The sequence below is a fragment of the Scatophagus argus genome, chromosome 15 (assembly GCF_020382885.2).
Source record: "Scatophagus argus isolate fScaArg1 chromosome 15, fScaArg1.pri, whole genome shotgun sequence".
NCBI lineage: Eukaryota > Metazoa > Chordata > Actinopteri > Scatophagidae > Scatophagus > Scatophagus argus.
The window spans coordinates 9,973,313-9,994,713 of NC_058507.1; the positions used below are offsets into that span (position 1 = coordinate 9,973,313).

Here is a 21,401-nt window from a genome sequence, read left to right on the forward strand (position 1 = left end):
GTGGTTTAGAAAACAGTTCATTCTCGCAGTACTTGCACAGTCCAGACCAGTTCGTGTATCTCAAGGGGATTACACTGCTTGACCCCTCTAATGAACTTGTCAGAAAATTGCTGAACACAAGCTTTATTTGCTTTTCTGTTCTCCAAATATGTTCTGTTCTTTTTCTACCAAATTTTTTTTTTGTTTGTTAGTATCAACTTTGTCGTTCCATTGCAATGAATTAATGTGGGCATTAAAATAAATAAGCAGTTTCATCTTTCTGTCCCTCTCTCTCTTGTCCCTTTCTCTGTCTGTCTTTCTTCATCTGTCTTCCTTTCTCGCTCTTTCTCACTCACAGACACATTATCTGTCTGATTGGTTACTATTTGAGAAAACTGTTCCAGTCAATTACAGACTGGTTTTCTGTGCCTATTAAAGCTGGTCGGGGTCAGTAGGAACTGTTCCTGCCATACTGAGATCTCTCTTTTTTCCTCCCTTTCTTTATCCTTTCATCTTTCTCTTCTTGTTCCACTGCCTTTTCAACCAAAAAGCCCTCATTCCATCTCTCTCAATCTTTTTACTCTGTCTCTTTATTCTGTCTACCATCAAACACATATCAGTTCCACAGGGAACAGCTTAGATTCAAATTAAACCAGTGCTCCGGGTCTCCAGCTGGGAATAGAAAAAAAGATAAAATACTGACTTGGCTTTGTTAAGAAATAGAAGCTCGCTTCGGCATAAAATAACCTGCATCTTTTAAGTCAGGTTATTTTTAGCAGCCACTGCCTCTCCCACAGGGAATAGAGATGGAAAGTAGGTGAGGCTGTGGTGGTGGTGGAGGGGGTCGGGGGTACAAGCTGATATACAGTGTGTACTCTAAGTGAGCTAGCTCAGCATTAGCTGCAATCTGAGGGAAATCTTAATTAACAGGCACATAGTTTCGCAGTTTTAATCCACGTGACAGCGTACATGTCTACAGGTCCTGCTCCATTTATTGAGATAAGTGGTTTAATGGTGTGTGTTGGAACTGGGGCTCGTTAATTTAGCAATTCACAGCCTCGAAAAACAATTTCTTCAAAAGGCTTCACATTTGAAAGAGATTTTACATTTCTATGTTTTGTAGTTTTTTTTCATTACTGTGTGAGACTGTGAACTTTAGAAATTAAAAAGCATGTTTTCCCTCTTACAAATGATAAGTTTAATTCATTGGCATTAAAACACACCCCTTCTTACATTTCTGAGTCTCTTCACACTCTCCACACTCCTACTGTTGCATGTTAAGCTTTCTGTTTTCACATAGCACACGTACATTTTAAAATCACAACAGTGGCACATTTACCTCTTCAAAATTTGCAATAATTTTAAGTTTCATGCAGAGTACACAAATGAAGGTGCCTTGTTTTAAAACCAAAAAGACCATTAAAGGGTGTCAGATATGCGCAAGACAATTAGTGACAGAAAGTGTAAACAGCCTCACATGGTAATGATCTAATGATTAATAATGAATGACAAGGATAATAATGGTAATGAAGGAGCAGGGTAGATCTAGTTACTCACAGTGCTACATCTCTGATCGGTCTCTTATGACCAGTAAATTATGATGATTCATGTTAGCAGATATTAGCAAATAAAGACATTGCTACATAACAGACACCACTGACTCATTGAACTGATTTTATGACTTTTTGCTTGTGCTAGGGTTTGACTATGTTAGAATTATTGTCCCATTTCATGCAAATGATAACAAATATTTAAGTCAGATGTACTTGTATGCCATATCATGGGTAATTATCAGCCTTTTTGGAGAGTAGAACTTTTATTCTTTTGTGCATCAAATGTTATCTCAGACTGAGCTTTCATTCATTCATTACGCACAACCGCGATGCAGACAGATGGCACTTGAGACAGCAGACCTTCATCTGTCTGACTGAAGAGGCCATAAGCACTGTGACTCTGTCTTATTGTGAAAACCACTCACCAAGGCTTTTAATGGTACGCTTTGTCACAACGTAGAGACCATCTCTCCATTACAGTAGTAGTGCTTCAAGAATGGTTCATTAGTACACTAATTATATATAGCATGAGTTCAGTGATGGATGATGTGGGTTAAGCCATCAAGTTAATGGCGATAGCCTGGATTTTAGTAGTAGTAGTAATGAGGTCATGAATACAAGTTCGGTGTGTCTTAGTGTTGCAAAATACCTCAAATATTAAAAATGAGTTTAGAATCCTTGACCAGTATCTGAGTGATTGTAGTGATTTTAGTACCTTATTTACACATTATTTGATCTGATATTTCCAAATTTAAACAGGGCTGTGGCCAGACTTTTTTGACTTGGGTGGCCCAGTCTGGTTTGCAGGAATGGGAATGTGCATGTCCGAATAACATTAATCTACCATTTCTCATATTTACTTTAATTACCATCTCCTGTGTTTATTTGTGTATTTTACATTTGTTTGGCTGAGGTATTTATCTAAAGAGACTGCTTTTAAAAGATTTAACAGATAAGTAGTCCAACCAATCACAACACAAGAGTGGGACTATGTGGGACATTTTGTAACTCTGCAGCTTTAGGTCTTTTTCTCTTAAACCTTTTTTGATGCAACACAGATCTGAATTGACAAACTGATGCAGCTCACCTCAGACATCTTGTGTGCTCTGTAGTGAGACTTGGAGCACTGCAGCAGCTGGGCTGCCAGGTTGCAGTCCTTCCTGTAAAGGTCCTGTAAGAGGCAGAAAGCAAACCCTCCATCACTAAATTCATACTTCTCAAACCTTGTTCATTTTGGCAGCCTAATGGTTCAAGTAAACTTTTGACCAAGGGGGATTATGTCTGAAAAGTCTGCAACGCTTTAAATTACTGCGTTCTCACTGTTGTTTAATTATTTTGTAATTATGGGAAGGAAATAATCATACAGTAATGTGATGTTACCATTTATCTGTTAATCACAGGAAAACAAAATAAAAACCCTGGGATGAATAGAACAACATTTCATAATGAGATTTTTAAAGCATTTATACTATATTTTTTCTGTATACTATTTATATATGGTATAGCTTTGGAAAAGTAGGACAAGTTGTCTCCTGGATGAGGCATTTCATTGATTTAGTGACCCACCAAATCAAAAGGATAGAATTTAATCATCAAAGGTAGTGGAGTTTAATTTGTTAGCTCATAAGTTTAACCTTGGCTTTTTTATTTCATTAGGTTGACATGTATTTTTCATTTGTAATGTATCCCCTTCAATACAGTCTGCACTAATTTTATTAGACTTATCTGAAACAGTACATTCATTTTTCTACACCTTCCAGCCCAGGGAAGCTACTGCATTATTACTACTGCTTTCTCCCTATAATGAATGTTTTTTAAATTTGTACGTAAATTTCAGAGCCAAGCGAGAGTGATCTGCTGGCACAGCAAACACATGGTTTAACTGTTTGCTGTGGTTTTGAATGCATGTGGGTGTTTAGCTGGTTTAGATTACTTTCTTTTTCTCTCCCTCCCTGAAAACCATCCACTCATCGTAAAGGTCAGCTCTGGCTGCACTGCACTTCCCTGTGCCTCTACCCCACCACAGCCCTGACAATACTTCCCATAACATCAAAGCCTGCACTATGACACTTTCAACTCCCTTGCCAGTTAACAGTGACTACTTCTTAAATTACTGTATTTCTTTTCTTTTTTTTCCCCCTGGGGACATTTGGGCTCCTTGTGGTTTCTATGGATGCTTCAAATAGACCATTGAGTCCTTGGTGATGTCTTTGTTAACATGAGTTGTGGTGTGTGTTTCTTTGGGGGGAAGTCAGCCACCAGTAGGTGGTCAGTCAGGTTTTGTGAAGTCTCATGATGAGGTCTTAACATGTTGTATATATTTCAAATTAGGGGAACAAATTGGTCTCACCTTTTGATGATGTGAACAGAGTAATGAACCCTTTTTGGAGGCTTTGTATAAACCTGGCCTACATGAAATCTGAAAATCAGTCATAAGCATGGATGGATTATGAGGCCATGGGCCTTTTTACATCTCTTTGTAGTGTGAATGACTTTCCTGCAAAAATTCTGGCAGTTACTTCAAACAGCAACACTGGCCCATAGGTCTTTGCCTTGTAGGCCCATTCAGTAATCCATCCATGGTAATAACCTATTGTGGACCGAATGGTTTTATCACTCAAGAGCAAAACAAATATAATACATTTGATTTAATACGATGCATTTGTTTTTCCCGTCACGACACATTTGAAAGGTTATTTAGTTCATCTCACGTTATAAGCAGTAAATTCAGAGCTTGTTCTCTGGAGGAAATTCCTTCATTGCTGCTGGGTCTGATGGGACAAAATCTCCTCCCACTAAAAATGATCCTTGACTCCAATCAGCCTGGCTGGAGCTGAGGGGATTGTCACAATACTCTATAGCTCAGAAGTGCTAAAAACTGCCTTAGACCCAAAAGAGAAAATCCAGCCTAACCCGAAGCACCCAGTAGTAATACAAGTAAGAAAGTGAGGCACCCGAATGCCACGTGCCCCTGAGCTCAGATCCACACAGCCAAATTCTGGCAGGCCTGAGGATGCCTATTGATTTCAGTATAATCACTATAAAACACCCAGTGGCTTAGAGTTAATTCTTCTATCTGCTGTGGCTCCTTGAAGCACCAATATCCACGATGTTGCAGAAATACAGTAAATATGAGACTTTTTGCTAAAGTGGGCTCACAGAGAAGGCTGCCAGTGTGACAGGAAAAAGTGTTTCCTTCAGGAAAAAACAGCTTTTTGAAAGGTTGTCATTTCAGTCTCTCAAGCCAGCATTTGTGTTGGCGCTAACAAGACTGGATTACTGACCAGGCAAGGAGAGCATCCACCCCAGATCCTCAGACATCTCTGGGCCTGAATGCCCCAGGCTGCTGCTTAATTTGTGGGCCTGCAGATGAGATATCTGGGCATGTTCTCAACTGCAGTGTGATCACACAAAAAGTTAAAATATTGTGGGAGCCAGTATCACATGTTGCAGCCCTAGATACTTACATTGTCCTCTCTGAGTTTATTGATGGTGATCTTCGCCTCCATGAGATGGTTGTTGAGGACAATGATTTCCCGGCTGAGGGCTCTCTTTTCCTCTTCATGGTGGTGGGACTGCGGTGAAAGAGATAGAATCGACAGAGGAGGAGAGACATAGTAAAATAAAAGAAAACAAAGGATGTCAGAGGTAGACCAAGCAGATGAGTAGAGAAGCAGGAAGTAGAGTAGTAAAGGCTTAAAGGAAAGGGTTGAGTGTTGAGATAACAAGAGAAAGATGAGGGAGCCAAAGTTGGAAGAGCAAGAGAAGAAAAATAAGATGATAGAAGAGCAGAAGAAAAATGAGAGCAAGAAAGCCTTAAGTCACTATCAGACTGAAGCCAGTGCCAGCAGCAGGTCTTAATTAAAAGAAGATTACACTTTCCAGCGCTCATATCATATCAATTACTCTGGGAGTAAGAGAAAGAGAATTAGAGGGGTAGAGAAAAAGGAGAAAAATAAAGAGGGAGAGAGAGAAAGACAAATGAAACACTAGTTCTATTTTCAGTGATTACTGTCAAAGAAATGCAAAATGACTGCTGGAGTGACATTTTAGCCCCACTAACAGTGGCGCCTAATGATGGTTATGTCTGCTGGTTGGCTGTTTTTTCTTTCTGTCTGTCGGCCCACTTTTATCTGCACAGCTATTGGCTACATTGTCCTGCAGCTGCCGCAGACATTCATGGTGCTCTGGGGATTATTCTTAATGATTTTTGGTCATCCACAGATCTAATATGGCATCACCAGGCCAGGTTGTGCATGAGAAACTTAGTGTAACAGATTGAGGGAAATTAGTCTTAAAAACAGTCTTAATCCTCAGAGGATGAACCATTTCCATTTTGAACATGAGCTTTCCTCTGGCACCATCATCTGTTCAGAAAGTCCACTCTACATGTAATATATCCATCCATCCATTCTCTGTACCGCACACCCTATCCCATCTGGCAACAGGCAAGGGACAAGTACACCCTGAACTCTTTGCCAGTCAGTTGCAGGGCCAACACGCAAAGACAGACAATCGCACACACTCACACCTAAGGGAAATGTAGAGTAACCAATTACCCTGTTATCCTGCATGTTTTGGGGATTGTGGGAGGAAGTCGGAGTACCAGGAAAAAACCCACACAGGCACAGGGACAACATTCAAACTCCGCACAGAAGAGCCCAGACCCTCATTTGATCCCGGAACCCTCTTGCTGTGGGGTGACAATGCCAAGCACTGCACCGCTGTGCCATCCCACATGTAATATATTCAATAACCTACATATATATATATATATATATATTCTATAACCCTTTATCCGAATAGCCCGATATAAACAGCATTATCTCAACAGCGAAATGTTACTGTAAGTATTTAGAAATACGGCGTATAAAGTTAAACTTGTGTCCTTCTGTGAAATCTGTGATATTTTTTAATGTTACTGGAACGATTCTTTTAATTTTAAATACATGTTCACAGATTGGGAGAGATTTTATTCAAATGTAACTTGTTCTTTCAACACAAGAACCGCAATATGTTTTTGTTCATATATTGTTCATGACTGTGTAGCGCAGACAAAAGTGCCACATCAAGATTGAGTTTATGTCAGTAATCACTTTAGCTGTTCTGTTCAACACCCCCACACCCCCACCCATCCACACACACACACACACACACACACTTGTGAAACGTGCCACAGTACCAGCTGACAAATGATACAGCTCTGAGCACTCAGTTGGCCTCCAACCCTTCTCTCTTCTAATCTCTCAATAGTGGTGATTGTTTTAAAGTACAGGGGTGCGCAGTCAATCTAATTGGTGGCAATTAATGTCAGTTTAAGCAATAGGCCTGCATTGATATTCAAATCCAACTGTGATAGGGTCTCATTAATCTGCTGTTGAGACAAGCAGCTCACTGGCACTCCTTCTCTTTCTCATTACTGTGCGGATGAGCACATTAGGACATTTTCAGCTCAGATATGTAAGCACACCCTGTTCTGTCTTTGTTAAAATCATGTTTTACTGGATCAAAGATAATTTTATGCCCAGATGTTAATGTACATAATTGCACTACTGTAGTTTAATACATTGCTGCTTTTAGTCTGATGATAAAATCTAAATGCACGAGTGAGGCAAATCCTTTAAAAACTGTAATCCACTTGTGTCATCTAACCTTCTTTAGCTTGGATGAGAAATTGAAAACATTACTTGGTATTATCTTTTAAAGTATATGTAGCATAACAAATAATGAAAGAAGTATTTAGCTGGTTTTCCTGAGCAAAGGTAACAACACCAATGTCAAAATACTGCAATATAAGTAAAAGACCTAAAATTGGTTAAAATAGGTTGGTATGGCCAACATCTTAGCAAATAGGTACCTATTTACATATCCAGCAGACATGTAACAATATTATCATTATTTTGTAGTTGTGTATATTTGCACCTGGTGAATCTAAATCCAATATTCACTCTCTTTTAACTCTGTTTTTGGTCTGTACCAACGTCTGAGGGAAATATCTGGATCTTCAGCTCCAGTGTGTTCACCAGCTACTCACTGACTTTATCTGTCTGCTATTTGCCATAGAACAGATTAAGTACAGTGGGTTTATCAGCGTTTTAGCTGAAAACAGCTCCCAGTTATAACTGAAAATGCTAATGAGAGGGAGTCAAAACAGTGAAATCAAAACAGTGACGACAAAGTTCTCTGTCACCAGCAGCACTTTTCATATTACACATTTGTCATAACAGAAAACTATTGATTAGTGCTGCTTTAAGTCTAATTTACTAAATGTAGTGTAGAGTGTCTTAGACTTCCCAGCAACTGACTTTGAGTACAATATGGTTATCGCTCATAGGAATGATGGCCAGAACAATAACAGTAAGACCTATGTCTAATGAAGTTGTTCATGTAATGATGTTGAGAGCAGCAGCTTTATCTTACTCTGCTTCTTTCTAAAATCCCAAAGTCCACCAGGCAGGTTCAGCCTTAATATCTCTGTTGTCATTTCTAAAATCTCTGTTGTAAAAAATGTTGGAGTGTCGTATGGTATACTGCCTTCTAGAGTGACCTTCAGTGCAGCAAAAACGTGTGAAAACAGTTTCAGAAATAATCTACCACTTTGGAGCAAGAAGGAATCTTTTTCCCCTCACTAGAGCTGCTGAATGGGATCACTTTCATAATCTCTTGGATCTTCTAATTTACTGATGCATATGATTAGAGGCAAAACGGGAAACAGAGTCTTCCTATAGATTAAAAATTAACAGAGCAGTCTTAATAGGCCCGATATGATGAACATGATCTTGTGCCGCATTGTGGAGAGAGGGAGGAAGTGTAATTTTTAATTACGGCGTCATGGTTAGCAGAAGAATCACAGCTGTACACACTGACTTGTGCTATCTCCTCTAGTCACAGGGTGTTGGATACACAGGCTGTCACCAAGACGTTCTTATCAGCTTGTGACACACGTATAAGAGGACAGCATCAAGTAAAATTAATATGCAAATTTTGACTGTCGTATCTTGACCCAGTGGATACTGTTTCTCAGCGCGCAGCGGTTCAGACATTCACTGCCTGCCTCTTTTTGTCTTGTCTGGTGGCCATAGATGTGCGCAAGTTTCTTTTAATTAAATCAGCAGTGAGATGACCATGACATTTGAGCTCACATTTGAAAACTGACTCAGCTAACAAAGCATCAGTTTTCACCTCTAAAATGCAGATATGTAATGGATTCCAACAATACTGAAAAAAGAGCTTGTTTCCATTATTGATCAGTAGGTTTTGTTGAATTGAGTGCACAGTGTATAAAAAAGTAAAAAATGTCAGCTTTTCAAAAAAAAAAAAAAAAAAAAAAGACCCCAATTTGTTTAATGTATTCTGCTGGAGGTTCTGTCTCTTCACTGGACACCAAATGAAGCCTAAACCCCATGAGATGCAATTACTGAAGGCTGCAATTCACGGAGGAGAGCAGAAAACTCCACTCCAGTTAAATACAGTCTTATTTTTGGGAGGGAGGGGGGGGAGATAAAAAAGAAAAGAAACAAATTAGATTTTCTAACCTCATTAAAGAGGGTTTCCAAATGGAGACAGCAGAGATAACAGCCTTTCTGAACAACGCAGATTCTGAATATCATGAGTTTTCAAAAACCAGGAAAAAAGTCGATCACCTCAGTGGGCACAGTGGAGGTGAGGGAGGAAATCTCTGGCAGACTAAAAGTGATTCCTGCCCAGATCAACCGACCCATCCCATGTGAAAGCATATCGCACATCATCATTCACAGCTGCCATGAGTGCAACAACAGCGACCTCTACACGGTCTTCTTCTTCTCCTCTGTGTTTCTTGGTGAATCACGAAGCAAACTTTAAATGTGCATACTGCCCCAATCTTTGGTAACAACAAGATAAGAAATTAATCCCAATAGTTTTGCGCAGCCAGAATGTTTCCGCTGTGCTGCTGATTCACTGCCTGGGCTTGTTTGTCTGCTCCAGAGAGAATCACTGGTAAATAATTACACACATCACAACCGCTGGGTTTCACTATGGTGGAAGTCTCCCATGTGTAATTCGCACTTTTCATTGAAGGGCTATGATAAACGACTGTGGTGTTAATGGCACTAATTAGTGCGCTGTAGGCCTTGTTGCTGCTCACTGAAGAGCGGCGAGCAGCACATTCACGCACAGACACAACAGGCTGCCTCACACATGTCCCTCACTCACCGCCGCGGCTCTTATTCACCTTCCTCACTGTAAACAACGATGAAGAAGTCCTTATTTGCTATTTGGCCATTCTTATGGGAATCTGTGACATCCAAACAACAACAAATGCTCCTCTTCCTCGGGTTTCTATGACTACAATGTTCACCAAGCATACATTTCCTATTAAACAAAACACATGTGTTGTGTTATTCCCTTCTATTTAGTGCGCCGACACATATTCCATGTTTCTCTGTTTTAGATTATATGTCAGCTGCACAAACAATTACTAGTCTGATGCTGCCATGCATGATAAACTAACTAGCTAAAATACATCGATCCCAAATCAAATAATATTTATTTATTGCAGCTTGGCCAAGAAAGAACCAATCAGAGACCCCAGAGATTAGACAGGGTCTGTGTTTCATGAATAAACACATAAATAATTCTGATTGGTTATGACAGGTAATAGATTAATACATCTGGTGCTGCATGCCAAGAACAAAGGTAAACCACGCAGTCATTTAGGTAGATACTTTGAAAGGGAACTAACAATCATTTTTCACTATTGATTATCCTATTGAACAAACCTTCAGTTGGGATATCAGGTATTTAGTCTATAAAATATGGAAATAATGAAAAATGCCCATCAGGGGCATCAATTATTGAGTCCACACTGACGCCTTGAAATTCTCTCCTGCTTAACTGATCATTTTGTTTTATACTTAGTATTTTGTAATGAAATGAAATTAAACTTTCGGCAACACTTTAAGTACCCCTATCTACCATTAATAAGAAGCATTTACACACTTCATACATTTTATTTTCATTGTAAGAAGATGTATGTGTCTATTAATGTATTCCTCAACAGCTGTAATTCCTCCTGTGGACACCGATAGGTGGAGGCTGGTGTATACAAAAAACAAACAAATATTTACATGTATAAACAAAACATCCTCAAAGCTGTATACAGCTACATTATTGTGTGTTACAAAGCTATTATTAAATGTTTGAGCACTATGTATAACATAATAAATATGACAACTTGAAGTAAGGAGTAATTTGCTGCATGAAATTGGGAAAACTGTTTTTCACCTCACCTTATAGATTCAACACCTCGTAATGTTTCTTCCAAATGTCACATAGAGGGTCAGATAGGACATACAGCAGAGCATTTTGTTGGCTGATGAAAGATTACATCAATGTGTAATAAAAATGTGAGCATTCACCAACAGAAGAGGAGACTTTTTGTTCTCCTTTTTATAGGTTCAGACTAAAAGCAGTGGAGGAGACATGAGAGATCCTTTACTTAACAAAATATCAGCATTACATTATACTTAAAACAGCAACATTTGATTTATTTTTAAAGGTAGGTTTGTCAGCAAACAGTAGCACACATCCAGCAGTTTGGGAGGAACATCAGTCCTGATTTGGATTTGTGCTTCTGATTACCTGCTGAATGTCAGTCCCATATTCAGTTACTTTTAGCTCTGCTCTTGGTTTCTACCTACTCCTCTGGGAAATATCTGTCTCTTTAGCTGCTAAATGCTCCATAATGTTCAACAGCTTGTTCCTAACTGTGCCAGTCTGCTGTTTTGTGCTGAATGGTCCATTTCAGAACAATCTGTATTGTGTTACAGGGTTATAATTACTGACACAATAATGTGTAAACATCAGTTTAATGTTGCAGCTGGTAAAGCAGGAGCTAATGAGCTGGATAGCTTGGAAATTCCCCTCCATGGGATCTATAAAGTCTTATATTATCTAAACTTACTGTAACACATCATGATTTATTGGTATATTTTGTATTATTAATCTGTATCTATGAAGTAAATACTAATTAAAGTTATTCAGTAAAAGCAGTGGAGTAAAAGCATGAAATAAACATACTGTAAAATACACAAGTAAAATATAAGTACCTCAGTCAGCTCACTTCTTAATGTTTTAGTCACTTCTGTTTCCTGCTTTACAACAAGGAGATCTCCAAGCTGATCAATTAATCTCATCTGATTATTGATTAGTTCACGGCAGGACTGTGTTAAGTGGCAGCACTTCCTGATGAGGAGGGCATTGCCCCCTTGAGGAGGGCAGTCTTTAAGTAAAGTCCTTGACTTCCTGCCAGTTTCAGGGCGGCTGTTAGCTGACCCTGCCAGATGCTTTTATAAGGATTAAAGAGAAACGATGACTTTCAGAACCACGGACAACTCCTTTAAAACTGAAGCACCGCAGTCCAATTGCAGGATTGTGATTGTTTAAAAAATAAGATAAAATACAGTTTTACGTAGTATTTTGTTATATTACTCATTGACAGTTCAGTCTAAATCAAAAAATCCATCCTCGTCTCAGTAAAGGCTCAAAGTGTGTCATCAGTGCATGTATCTGTCACTTCTTCCAGGTGTTAATCTCTTTCCTTGCTCTTTATGAAAGAGTTTTATACTTCGCTGTTTTCCACTTGACCTTGTCAGTTCAGACCTCTCAGAACTTTTAATTACGTGTCTGATTTGATTGGAGCTGCCGTTGTCACTGCCTGCCTGGACTGTCTTCTACAAAGGAACATATTTCCCCCTTGAAATGCTGTTGCATGACATGACATCAAAAGAAATGGCAATCCCGACGAGGCCTGCCTCCAAAAAAAAAAAAGAAAAAAAGTCCCATACTGTCTCCTTCCATGAAGACCGATTCGCTACACCAAGGCTCTCTGCTCGACAGACAATCCCTTTGAAAAGCCAACAGTTTTCAAAAATCATTCTTACATGACTCGAATAAATCAATACGTGTGTGTATGTATGCACTACCATGATCCATGATGTGAAGACATTTTAGGTTCACTGTCTATTCATGGTATGACAAAGCAAGAATGATTACACTGGGACATCACAAATAATAGGCTGCGAACACTGCTAGACAGATGCTGTAAATGGCTGTCTTCTGAACATGCAGTCCTGTATTTCGTGTCTGGAGTGATTTATTGCGATGCTCACGCCTCAATGGTCCACCACCTTGCATGAGTTCACAGAAAAATTCATCCTGCAAATCTCCATTATCTACTGCAAATCAAAATGGAGATTTTTACTTTAAAGGGTCGGTTCGCCCAAATTAAGAATTGTTCATGATAGCTTGTAGAGATGGTAACAGATTATTTAAGCACTAAACTCCATCTGCATTATAGAAATAATGTTTAGAGATTGTTGCATTATGGTAGTTTGAAGCCTTCCTCAAATATTACCACGGCTAACAAGTTTCTTTAAGACTGCTTATACAGTGTCTTTTACAATTAGTGAAAGTGTTTAAGGAGCTCAGTTAAACCTGTGAGAGTTTCTGACAGATTGTGTTACATGTTTTATGGCTGTTGAGGCAATAAATTCCTGATGAGTGAAAATGAATTGAGAGACCCAATCATCTGTCAAGCAGGGGAAAATTGCTGTTGTCACAAGTGACGAGGCGCTCAAAAAGACAGTCGAGGAAATGCTGTCAAAGAAAAGCATTTTGACTGCTTCTAAGAGGCTGACCGAAGAACAACTGTGACTGCAAGCTACATAAAAGTGGGATTTACGTCATCCTTTAATGGAAGTTCTACATATCTCATAATAATGCTTGTCTAATATTCTTACCAGTACGATAGAGTTTTAGTTACTGGCATCAAATTCAGAATTTTTATTCAGAAGTAAGTACTTCTAAATGTTTTTTTAATGCCCAAGGTCATTCTGTTCTGTCCCCCAAATTCTCCAAGCTCTTCTGTGTTCACCTTGGCAGTCTGTTACATAATATTAAGCAGGCTCTAGGAATCTGGGGGTAATATTTGGCGCTAACCTGTGCTTTAGTGATTAGGTCGAAAATGTTCTATATTCATGTTTCTTCCATGTCAAGAAAATAACGCTAAAATTAAGTAAGAGGAATAAAAGTAGCATATCTGAAAATGTGAAATGATTCTTACAACACATTTGCAGTTAATAATTATTATTCTATTAATAATAATTAATAGAAATGGACAGGAAAGCAGAATGCAGCCTGAAAATCTGTAGACTGTTGCTCTGAATGACTGGGTCAGTATTGACTTCCATCAGTGTGTGTGGCTCAGACAAACCCTACAAATCAAACTTCTGATGAGATGAAGGTCCACTTTAATTGAGGTACTGCAAGTCATGAGACTGGACCTTACTGTAGAGCCAACTCATCTTCTGGCTGATAAAAGCCAAAGCAGAGGCTGCGAGGGGGAAAAATGCTCAAGGAACCCCTCAACCTGATGTGATTGGACAGCTGCTGCTGAGGTGACCAGAACAGCAGTGAGCTATAATAGTTTTCTAACAGGGGTGCATGGCAGGTAAGACCAATTACTTTGGACATTGATTGCGCTCCCTGACTTGGATCATGTAATTGCTTTGAGAGAGATGAGAGCAGTTCTGCTGCTAAACTGGTGTGCTCAAATCGATTATAGCAGATTTCTCATTTCTTAGACAAGGGACAGAGAAAGCAAATTTCATCATCACTTTTGAATTGCCTGGTTGTATTAGACCATAGTTTAACATTAAGTCATTTATCATCATCACTGTATTTGAGGGGCTTGTGTATTTATCTGTATTTTGTCTCTCTTCCTACCTTTTAGCTTTAAACTGCATCCTGGCACTTTTCCAAATATATTCCCTTTCCAAACAGGCCAAGACTTCTGGTCAGGGTTCCAAACACTTAATTCAATGATTGATCTTTGTTTAAGTATGTGGGTGCAGATTACGGTTACATTACACCCATTTGCTTTTTTCTGTCTACAGTGTACATTTACATTGAAAAATAGTTTGGAAGCCATATTTTTGGGCGTCCAGGAGTCTGAAAGTCTGTTCTGTTCACTTAGCAAAACTGTAAACTTGTACGCATTTTGCATAGCAGATTCGACATCAAAGCGTGCTGATACGGTTTGCAGCGTTGGGCAAACTACTTGAAAAGTGTAGTGAGCTAAGCTACAGTAACACAGTGAAAGTTTACTAGATCAAAGCTGTTTTATTTTACATTGAACCAGCTTCATTTAAAGTCAATAAAACTGTCAGTCAAAGAGAGATGCAGGCAAAAAACGTCAAGTTCAATCGTTTTTTACATAATAAGCTGGGCTCTTTGCTTTGCTCACTTCTCCAAAACCAAACAAACTAAATGCTAATTATGCTTTGGTAAGTATTGTACTGCAGATATTGCATTATAAGAGCAGGAGGTTGTACCAAAATGATTTCAAAAAACATTGGTTTTTAGACTCAATTTTTACATTTATTTTCTCTTGGATTTAACCAATAAGATCATAAATGGCCCGCATCACAAAGAGCAGAGCTGAGGAAAACCTGCTGCCAAGACAACGATCTTTTCCTGGTTATCTTCGTTCAACAACTGGCATCATCTAACAGGGAAAGAAGAAGAGTTTCATGCAAAAGTAAACTACACGTAATGGTTTCCTAGTAACTGCAGGACTTCATGTTCTCGAATAAATGATTCCAGGTCAAACTGAGGGTCAGAAGCTCTTAAGCTCTCTTTCTCTGTGTGTGTGTGTGTGTACAAGTATGCAGCTGAGTTCACGAATCCCCATCACCTTCATACATCTTTTATGACAATCTTAGCGGGAACTCTGCCATACAGACACCATTAGGATTCTTGATAATATCAACAGAAACAACCACAGCAGTCAGGAAATATGAAAGTTCACATATTGAGGCTGAAAATGTAGTCAGAACAAGCAAGTGGTGGCCTGAAGGTTGGAGAAGCCTCAAGGACGTGACCCCAACTGAGTGGTGGAAGAAGAAGTTTTAAGTTATAGTATTATTACCAATGAGATGTACACAGAATATCAACAGCAAAAGCCGTCATTGCACAGAATGGCCCATTTTATAAGATCTTATCACATAAATTCTGTAACTGGATTATATTATGCTGATGAATTGATGTGTAGTCAACATCACAGTAGCTGATTTTCCCTCCCAAATGTACTGTCTGGTAGTTTAATCTCCAACAATAGATTGTATTTTATAAATTTGCCCCATGTTTTAGATCAAAATCGTAATCTACAAATTGTATATATGTATATGTAAGCCTCAAACTAAGCACATATTTAGCACATTTAATTTTTAAAATTTGTTTTAAAAATTCACTCTGGATAATGAAATGCCTTAAAATATAATGATTTAACAGTAAAGTCTGTAAAATCACACGGTTTTGATGGTTTCAGGAAACACTCAGAACAGCTCAATGTGGTTCCAGCACGTTGAAAAATGACCACATTTAAACACAATAAACTTTAAAGGTCACTGTGGCAAAGGTACTTGTCAAAGTTGTTTTATACAGCACAAGATTGAACAGTTTCAGTTAATAGTTAAACAAATACTACCCTTAACCTGCAATGTGTAAGATTTATGTTCATTGTTGAGTCTCATTCCCATGTCGTCAAATACTGACACTTTGGGTTGGTCGAACGGTCATAAATCCAAATCTTACAAAATGTACCTTTAATCCTGTACCCTAACTGTAACTTCCCTCAACAAGAGAAGACTGTGGTTGTAAAAGACGTTTTGGGACGTAAAAGAGTCAGATTGTTGCTGAGAAAGTACATATGTCAGGTAAAGGTCGCTGCCTTTAAAAAGAAACGTCAGGTGACATTAAGAGTTTGATGTTTGTCAAGCTGTTTATGTTACGTCAGAGGAAACAATCTCTTGATCAAAATCAATCAATGATTTTGATTGATTTTTAATTGATTTTGATGTACGGGTTTGTGCTTGACATTTCAAGTAGCCGAAACTTCCAACACGTCAGCAGCAGGTCTCTTACCGTCCTGTGCATCTTGGCTTCCAAATCCTGGTTGATCCGCTGAAGAGCCGCATAGCTACTCTGGATCCTAAAAGAACAGAAAAGAATTCAAAATGCAAATCACAACATATAAAGACTAAAGAGCGTTTTACTGTTCATACGGATAAATTAGCACCAGTAATCTCTACATAAATTTAGGCTGAGTAAGAAATAAATTACAAGATCAGGGCACTAACGGAGAATCTCCGAGGGGATTTGCAGGACATTTTAAGTTCTGGCTCAGATTTGAGGCTCATTTGGGATAAAAATCTGCTGAAGCAAAACGCAGTGAAAAGGGTTGATGATACGTTTAGCACCACAGCAAGAGAAAAGAAATGTATGTGATCATAAGAAACTTTAAAATTTTGAATATTTTATGAGAACTCAGTAAACATGCGTAAGTAGACCCTCAGCACTGACTCAGCTCAAGATTATGACTACAGTATTTTTCTATTTAAATTCCCTCTCATACTTTTGTGTGGTGTTCTTCATAATTCCCTCTCATCAGTGTCGCTCTTTGGTAGACCTTCAACTGCATTAGTGATCATAGTGGAACAGGACCTTGACTCTCTATTTGTTAACTCAATCCTGGTGTTTTCATCATGGCACCTCTCAGTTCAGTATCATATTTTTTACATTAGCTCTCAGGCCTAAGAGAGTGTTGATAAACCAGCATTTATGGCTCCATTAACCAGAAAGATATGGAGAGTGTGGGCAGCAGAGACAAAAAGCATAGACAAATCATAAAACAAAGACCTGAAACACATTTAACCGGGCACAGTGGCACAGGAAGAGAGTGCTTTGCTGATTGATGAGGAACAAACAAACTCGTTATTATGAGCAACATACTGCTGTTACTCATTTAAGAGGAGCATCAGGCCTGAGTCTGTCAGGCAGCACATTCTGTCTTCAACAAGCTTCACCAGCCATTCAGATGGTTAAAATTAGGACAGAGAGTTCTGATTGGGTTTCTGGCAATTCTAACAAAATAAAGACATAGCTTTCAAGTCCCCTGGGTACACACACACACATGCCACCAGGCAGACACACTGCCTGCTTTCCAAGTTTTTAGCCAGAAACTAGTTTTAAAGGAAGAGTTTTAATTTTATTCAGACAGCATATTAATCACTTTTATTTATATACCATGGCCACAGAGACAACTCTGTTCTATCTGACCAGAAGGTCTATTTGCTCTATTTGCAGATAATCTCATTGCTCTGAGGTTATCATCATGCTGCTGAATTAAAACTCCTAGCGGGAAGGCCACTCAGCGATTTGTTACTGGGCTATGGCTTCTTTTACATGTTGAAGTGATAAATTCAGTTTCACACAAAAAGTACGAATGAATACATTGCTGGCAAGAGGCCACAGTTTAAATGGAATGATTCACTTCATCACACACAGTGAAAAGCACACACTCAGGAGAGGCTGATGCATTGCTTTTCAATAGCAACATGGCTCGTGGTGATTATGAATTAAGTAAACAAGCAAGGCTTGTATGCACTTTGGCAGGTGTGTGATTATGGGAAAAATTGCAAAGGACGGCAGCAGGAAGCACTGGTCTAAATGACCTTTCTCAAGAATACGTAAGAATCATCATACAATTGCATATGCAGCAAAGCCATTCTCATTCCGAGTGTGTCAAATCCCTTAGTTTCATAAACATGTGACACGAGTAGCCCCCTGGGTGAAAGTGTTTGACCCACCCATGCACCCTGACTTCCTCCCTACATGAACTTTCCTGTTCTTTACGCTACATCACCTGAATTGCTCTTAGCATCTCATATTTCTATTTTATAAACAGATCTCCAGAGAGAATCACTTCCTTTATGAATGGGTTTCATGGGGCTCTTAAATATGGAACGATATGCAATGTTTTAACAGGAGTGATGGGGCCAATATGATTTTACTGGCTTGTCAGACCACTTACCCTCACACCTCTCCAATGTCAAAGTGTTTGTTCCTCACACAACTACCTCCAGTTACCTTTTGTTTATAGAGAGCACCACTTTGCATGCCTTTGAGGAAAGACTTTCTCAAATCCTGTGCTGTTATCCCTGTTTGAATGATTACTGCTGCCCCTCTTTTTACCTTGTCATCAAGTGCAGCCACTAGCATTTGGAAAGAAATTTCCTTAATGTCACAGCATGACTTCGGTGAGTTTGTTCCTTGAAGGGAATTGACAGTTCATGCATATACAAAAACACAGAGTTATGCACACACACACACACACACACACACCTGCGTAGCTTCTCTGTAAATTTCTCCAGCTCCTCCTGGGCCCGGCGCAGCTCTGTCTCAAGGTACTGCCGAGTGGAATCGAACTCCCTCTCCACCATCTCTAGTTTGTGGGTGGTGTACGACAGGCGCTTACGGAGGTCATCCTTGTGGTCGTGGAAAGTGCTGAACGTGCAGCAGAGAGGGTTGAGAGAATGAGACTCGAGGAGACACAGTCACAACGCTGATGTACTTTCATTGCTGTCAGAGTGTGTCAGATTCATAGAGCAAAGCAGAGAGAGGAAGAGAAATGAGGCAGAGAAAGACAATAGAGTAAAAGACAAAGTGTGCGTATGTCGTGTTATGTATGCGTGTGTGTTTTGAGGGGGAATAGCTGGAATGTAATTTAGGTTGGACTGAGAGAAGTCCCTGGCTGGGGGAAGGCAGTGGGGCCAGTGGGGAGGAAATGGATGGAGGAGGAATACTAATCATTTCCCATTCACAGGGAGGGAAGCAGAGCTGGGAAAGGAGCTCCCAATGGTGTAATGGTGAATTCCATTACACATCCCCCTATCGAATCTCTGAAAGAATAAGGAAAGGATTTTTACCCCCAAACAAAGACCATGGGTGATTCATAGAACTAGAAGTGAAAATATTGAATGGACCACAGCTTTGTGTGTGAGTAAGCTTTTAAAGAGGTTGAAAGAACCAGAGAAAGAGAGAGAGAGTGAGTGAGAGGCCAGAATAACATCATTTCAACAGCACCACCACCATCAACGGAAACAACATACCAGACACAGAGCAATATTCTGAGTTTGTGTTTTGATGCAGGTTTGAGTGCAAGGGGATGAAAACACAGTGACAGGACTGACTGAGGGAATGAATGTGGTAATGAAAAGCTGGAGAGGGGGAGCAGGGGCAGTGTTCACTCTGGGGGATTTAGCAGTTTGCCAGACTGATGGATACTTGGCTCACTGAGAGGTTTGATGGCTCAGTGCTGCCAACCAGCAGGCGCAATGAGTGCACCTCCAAGTTCACCTCGGCTCAGAGCCTCAATTAGGAATCTGGCAGTAAAGGAGGAGAAAATAGGGTCCACTACGATGGACCCACAAAGACTTATAGACTGTGTTGTGTCAGTACATGGGTGGGGCAATGGACTAACTTTAATGTTTTGGTAATTGGTTGGTTGTTATTGGCCATGCACAATAATCTTAAAGAAAGATCAAATGCTTGAAAAATACACTTATGATTTAAAAAGCTTAGCTCTACATTTGTGATTCACTTTCTCGGTTAGAGTCAGATTGATGTGACTCCCATGTATGTGTTGTACATAGCTGGATACAGTTAACTTAGCTTAGCACAGCCAAATATATGCAAACAAATGCCTCTGTAGCTCATAAAGTAATACATTGTATCTTCCATATTTAACCTGTACAGAAACATAAGTGTAAAAAACAATTGGTTTTACAGGAGACTACAAGCTTAGTAAGCAACAGGCACAGGGGAGAACAGATATCACCTGTGACTGCTTTAAAGCCTACTGTTGGAGTAAAGATCAGACCAACATACAACTTAAACTTTAGAGGTGTTGGCAAGCATATTTCTGAATTTTGGTAAAAGCTGTTTCTCCTGAATTACAGGGTTGATGTTAAGCTAAACTTTATACCTCAATCTTCTCATTTGAGCAAAGACAAGAGAGCAAACACTATCCCTTTAGCATAAAGAAGAAGAAGTTGAGTAAGAACTATCCTGGCTTTATCCAAAGTGGAAATATACACTTATGAACACCTAATTTTTCACAAAATATGGATGTGTGTGTAAAACTTTGTGGTCATATGGGGACTTCAGGAGGAGCACTAACTAAGTGCAGAATCCCAAAGACTAAAAATCCAAATGTGCTCAGATTACATATTTGGCATCTGTGCTATAGCCAGACATTTCTGAGATACTTTAGGCAGATGAATGAACTGTTGCAAAGAAGGCAAATAAGCGTATTTCCCAAAATGTTGAGCTATTCCTCGCACAGACAGGCAGATAAACCGATAAATGGATCACTGAGGAGTTTACAAATCCAACATGCTGAGACTTGCTCATTCAAGTTGCCACGCCTGCCTGGCACTACAGCAAAACGAAATCTTTACAACCTCCTCGCTGTCTAACAGCTGCACGTGATGTTGTAAAATTACATGGCACGGAGCCACAAAGCTATGTGAAAATTGCTCTGGGCTCTTATTGTTATGTAATGCCAGTTTAATTAAGTCTGAGCCCATAGCCATTAATAATTTTTTTAAGTATTACATTTATTTTGTCAGTGTCCAGAGTTTTAAGACCGTTGTTGGTAAAACACAGTGCAGTGTTAACTTGGATATCCGGAAGAGATGAGTGATGGGGATTTATAGGTGCCACATTATGTTTTAATGGCTTTTTAATGGTCATGACCTCCAAATGAGAATCCATTTTCATGAGTAAAAATGTATGAAATATACTGTGAAGCTGATGTTTAAAAGTTCAAAACATCCCAAGACTGACTCATCTTACCTTCTTTTCAGATGTTTGCAACCATTTCTCTGTGTTTTGAGGGCAGTTTTGCCAATATATATCTTTTTCATATTTTTCTCTCTGCCTCGGCTCTCATGTGTGTTTAGTTGTTGCCACTGCTGCTGCTGCTGC

General features: G+C 39.3%; 1 protein-coding gene across 2 annotated transcripts in view; it reads right to left on the reverse strand.

Annotated features, from left to right (window-relative positions):
* LOC124071595 overlaps positions 1–21,401 on the reverse strand; it is a 51,036-nt gene that overhangs the window by 3,812 nt on the left and 25,823 nt on the right. For both annotated transcript variants that reach the window (XM_046412257.1, XM_046412259.1), the window contains exons 4-7: positions 18,756–18,917; positions 16,497–16,563; positions 5,000–5,107; positions 2,620–2,703 (exon numbers count right to left, since the gene is read on the reverse strand). In XM_046412257.1, coding sequence (XP_046268213.1) covers positions 2,620–2,703; positions 5,000–5,107; positions 16,497–16,563; positions 18,756–18,917 — 421 coding nt within the window. The remainder of the gene's footprint in view (positions 1–2,619; positions 2,704–4,999; positions 5,108–16,496; positions 16,564–18,755; positions 18,918–21,401) is intronic.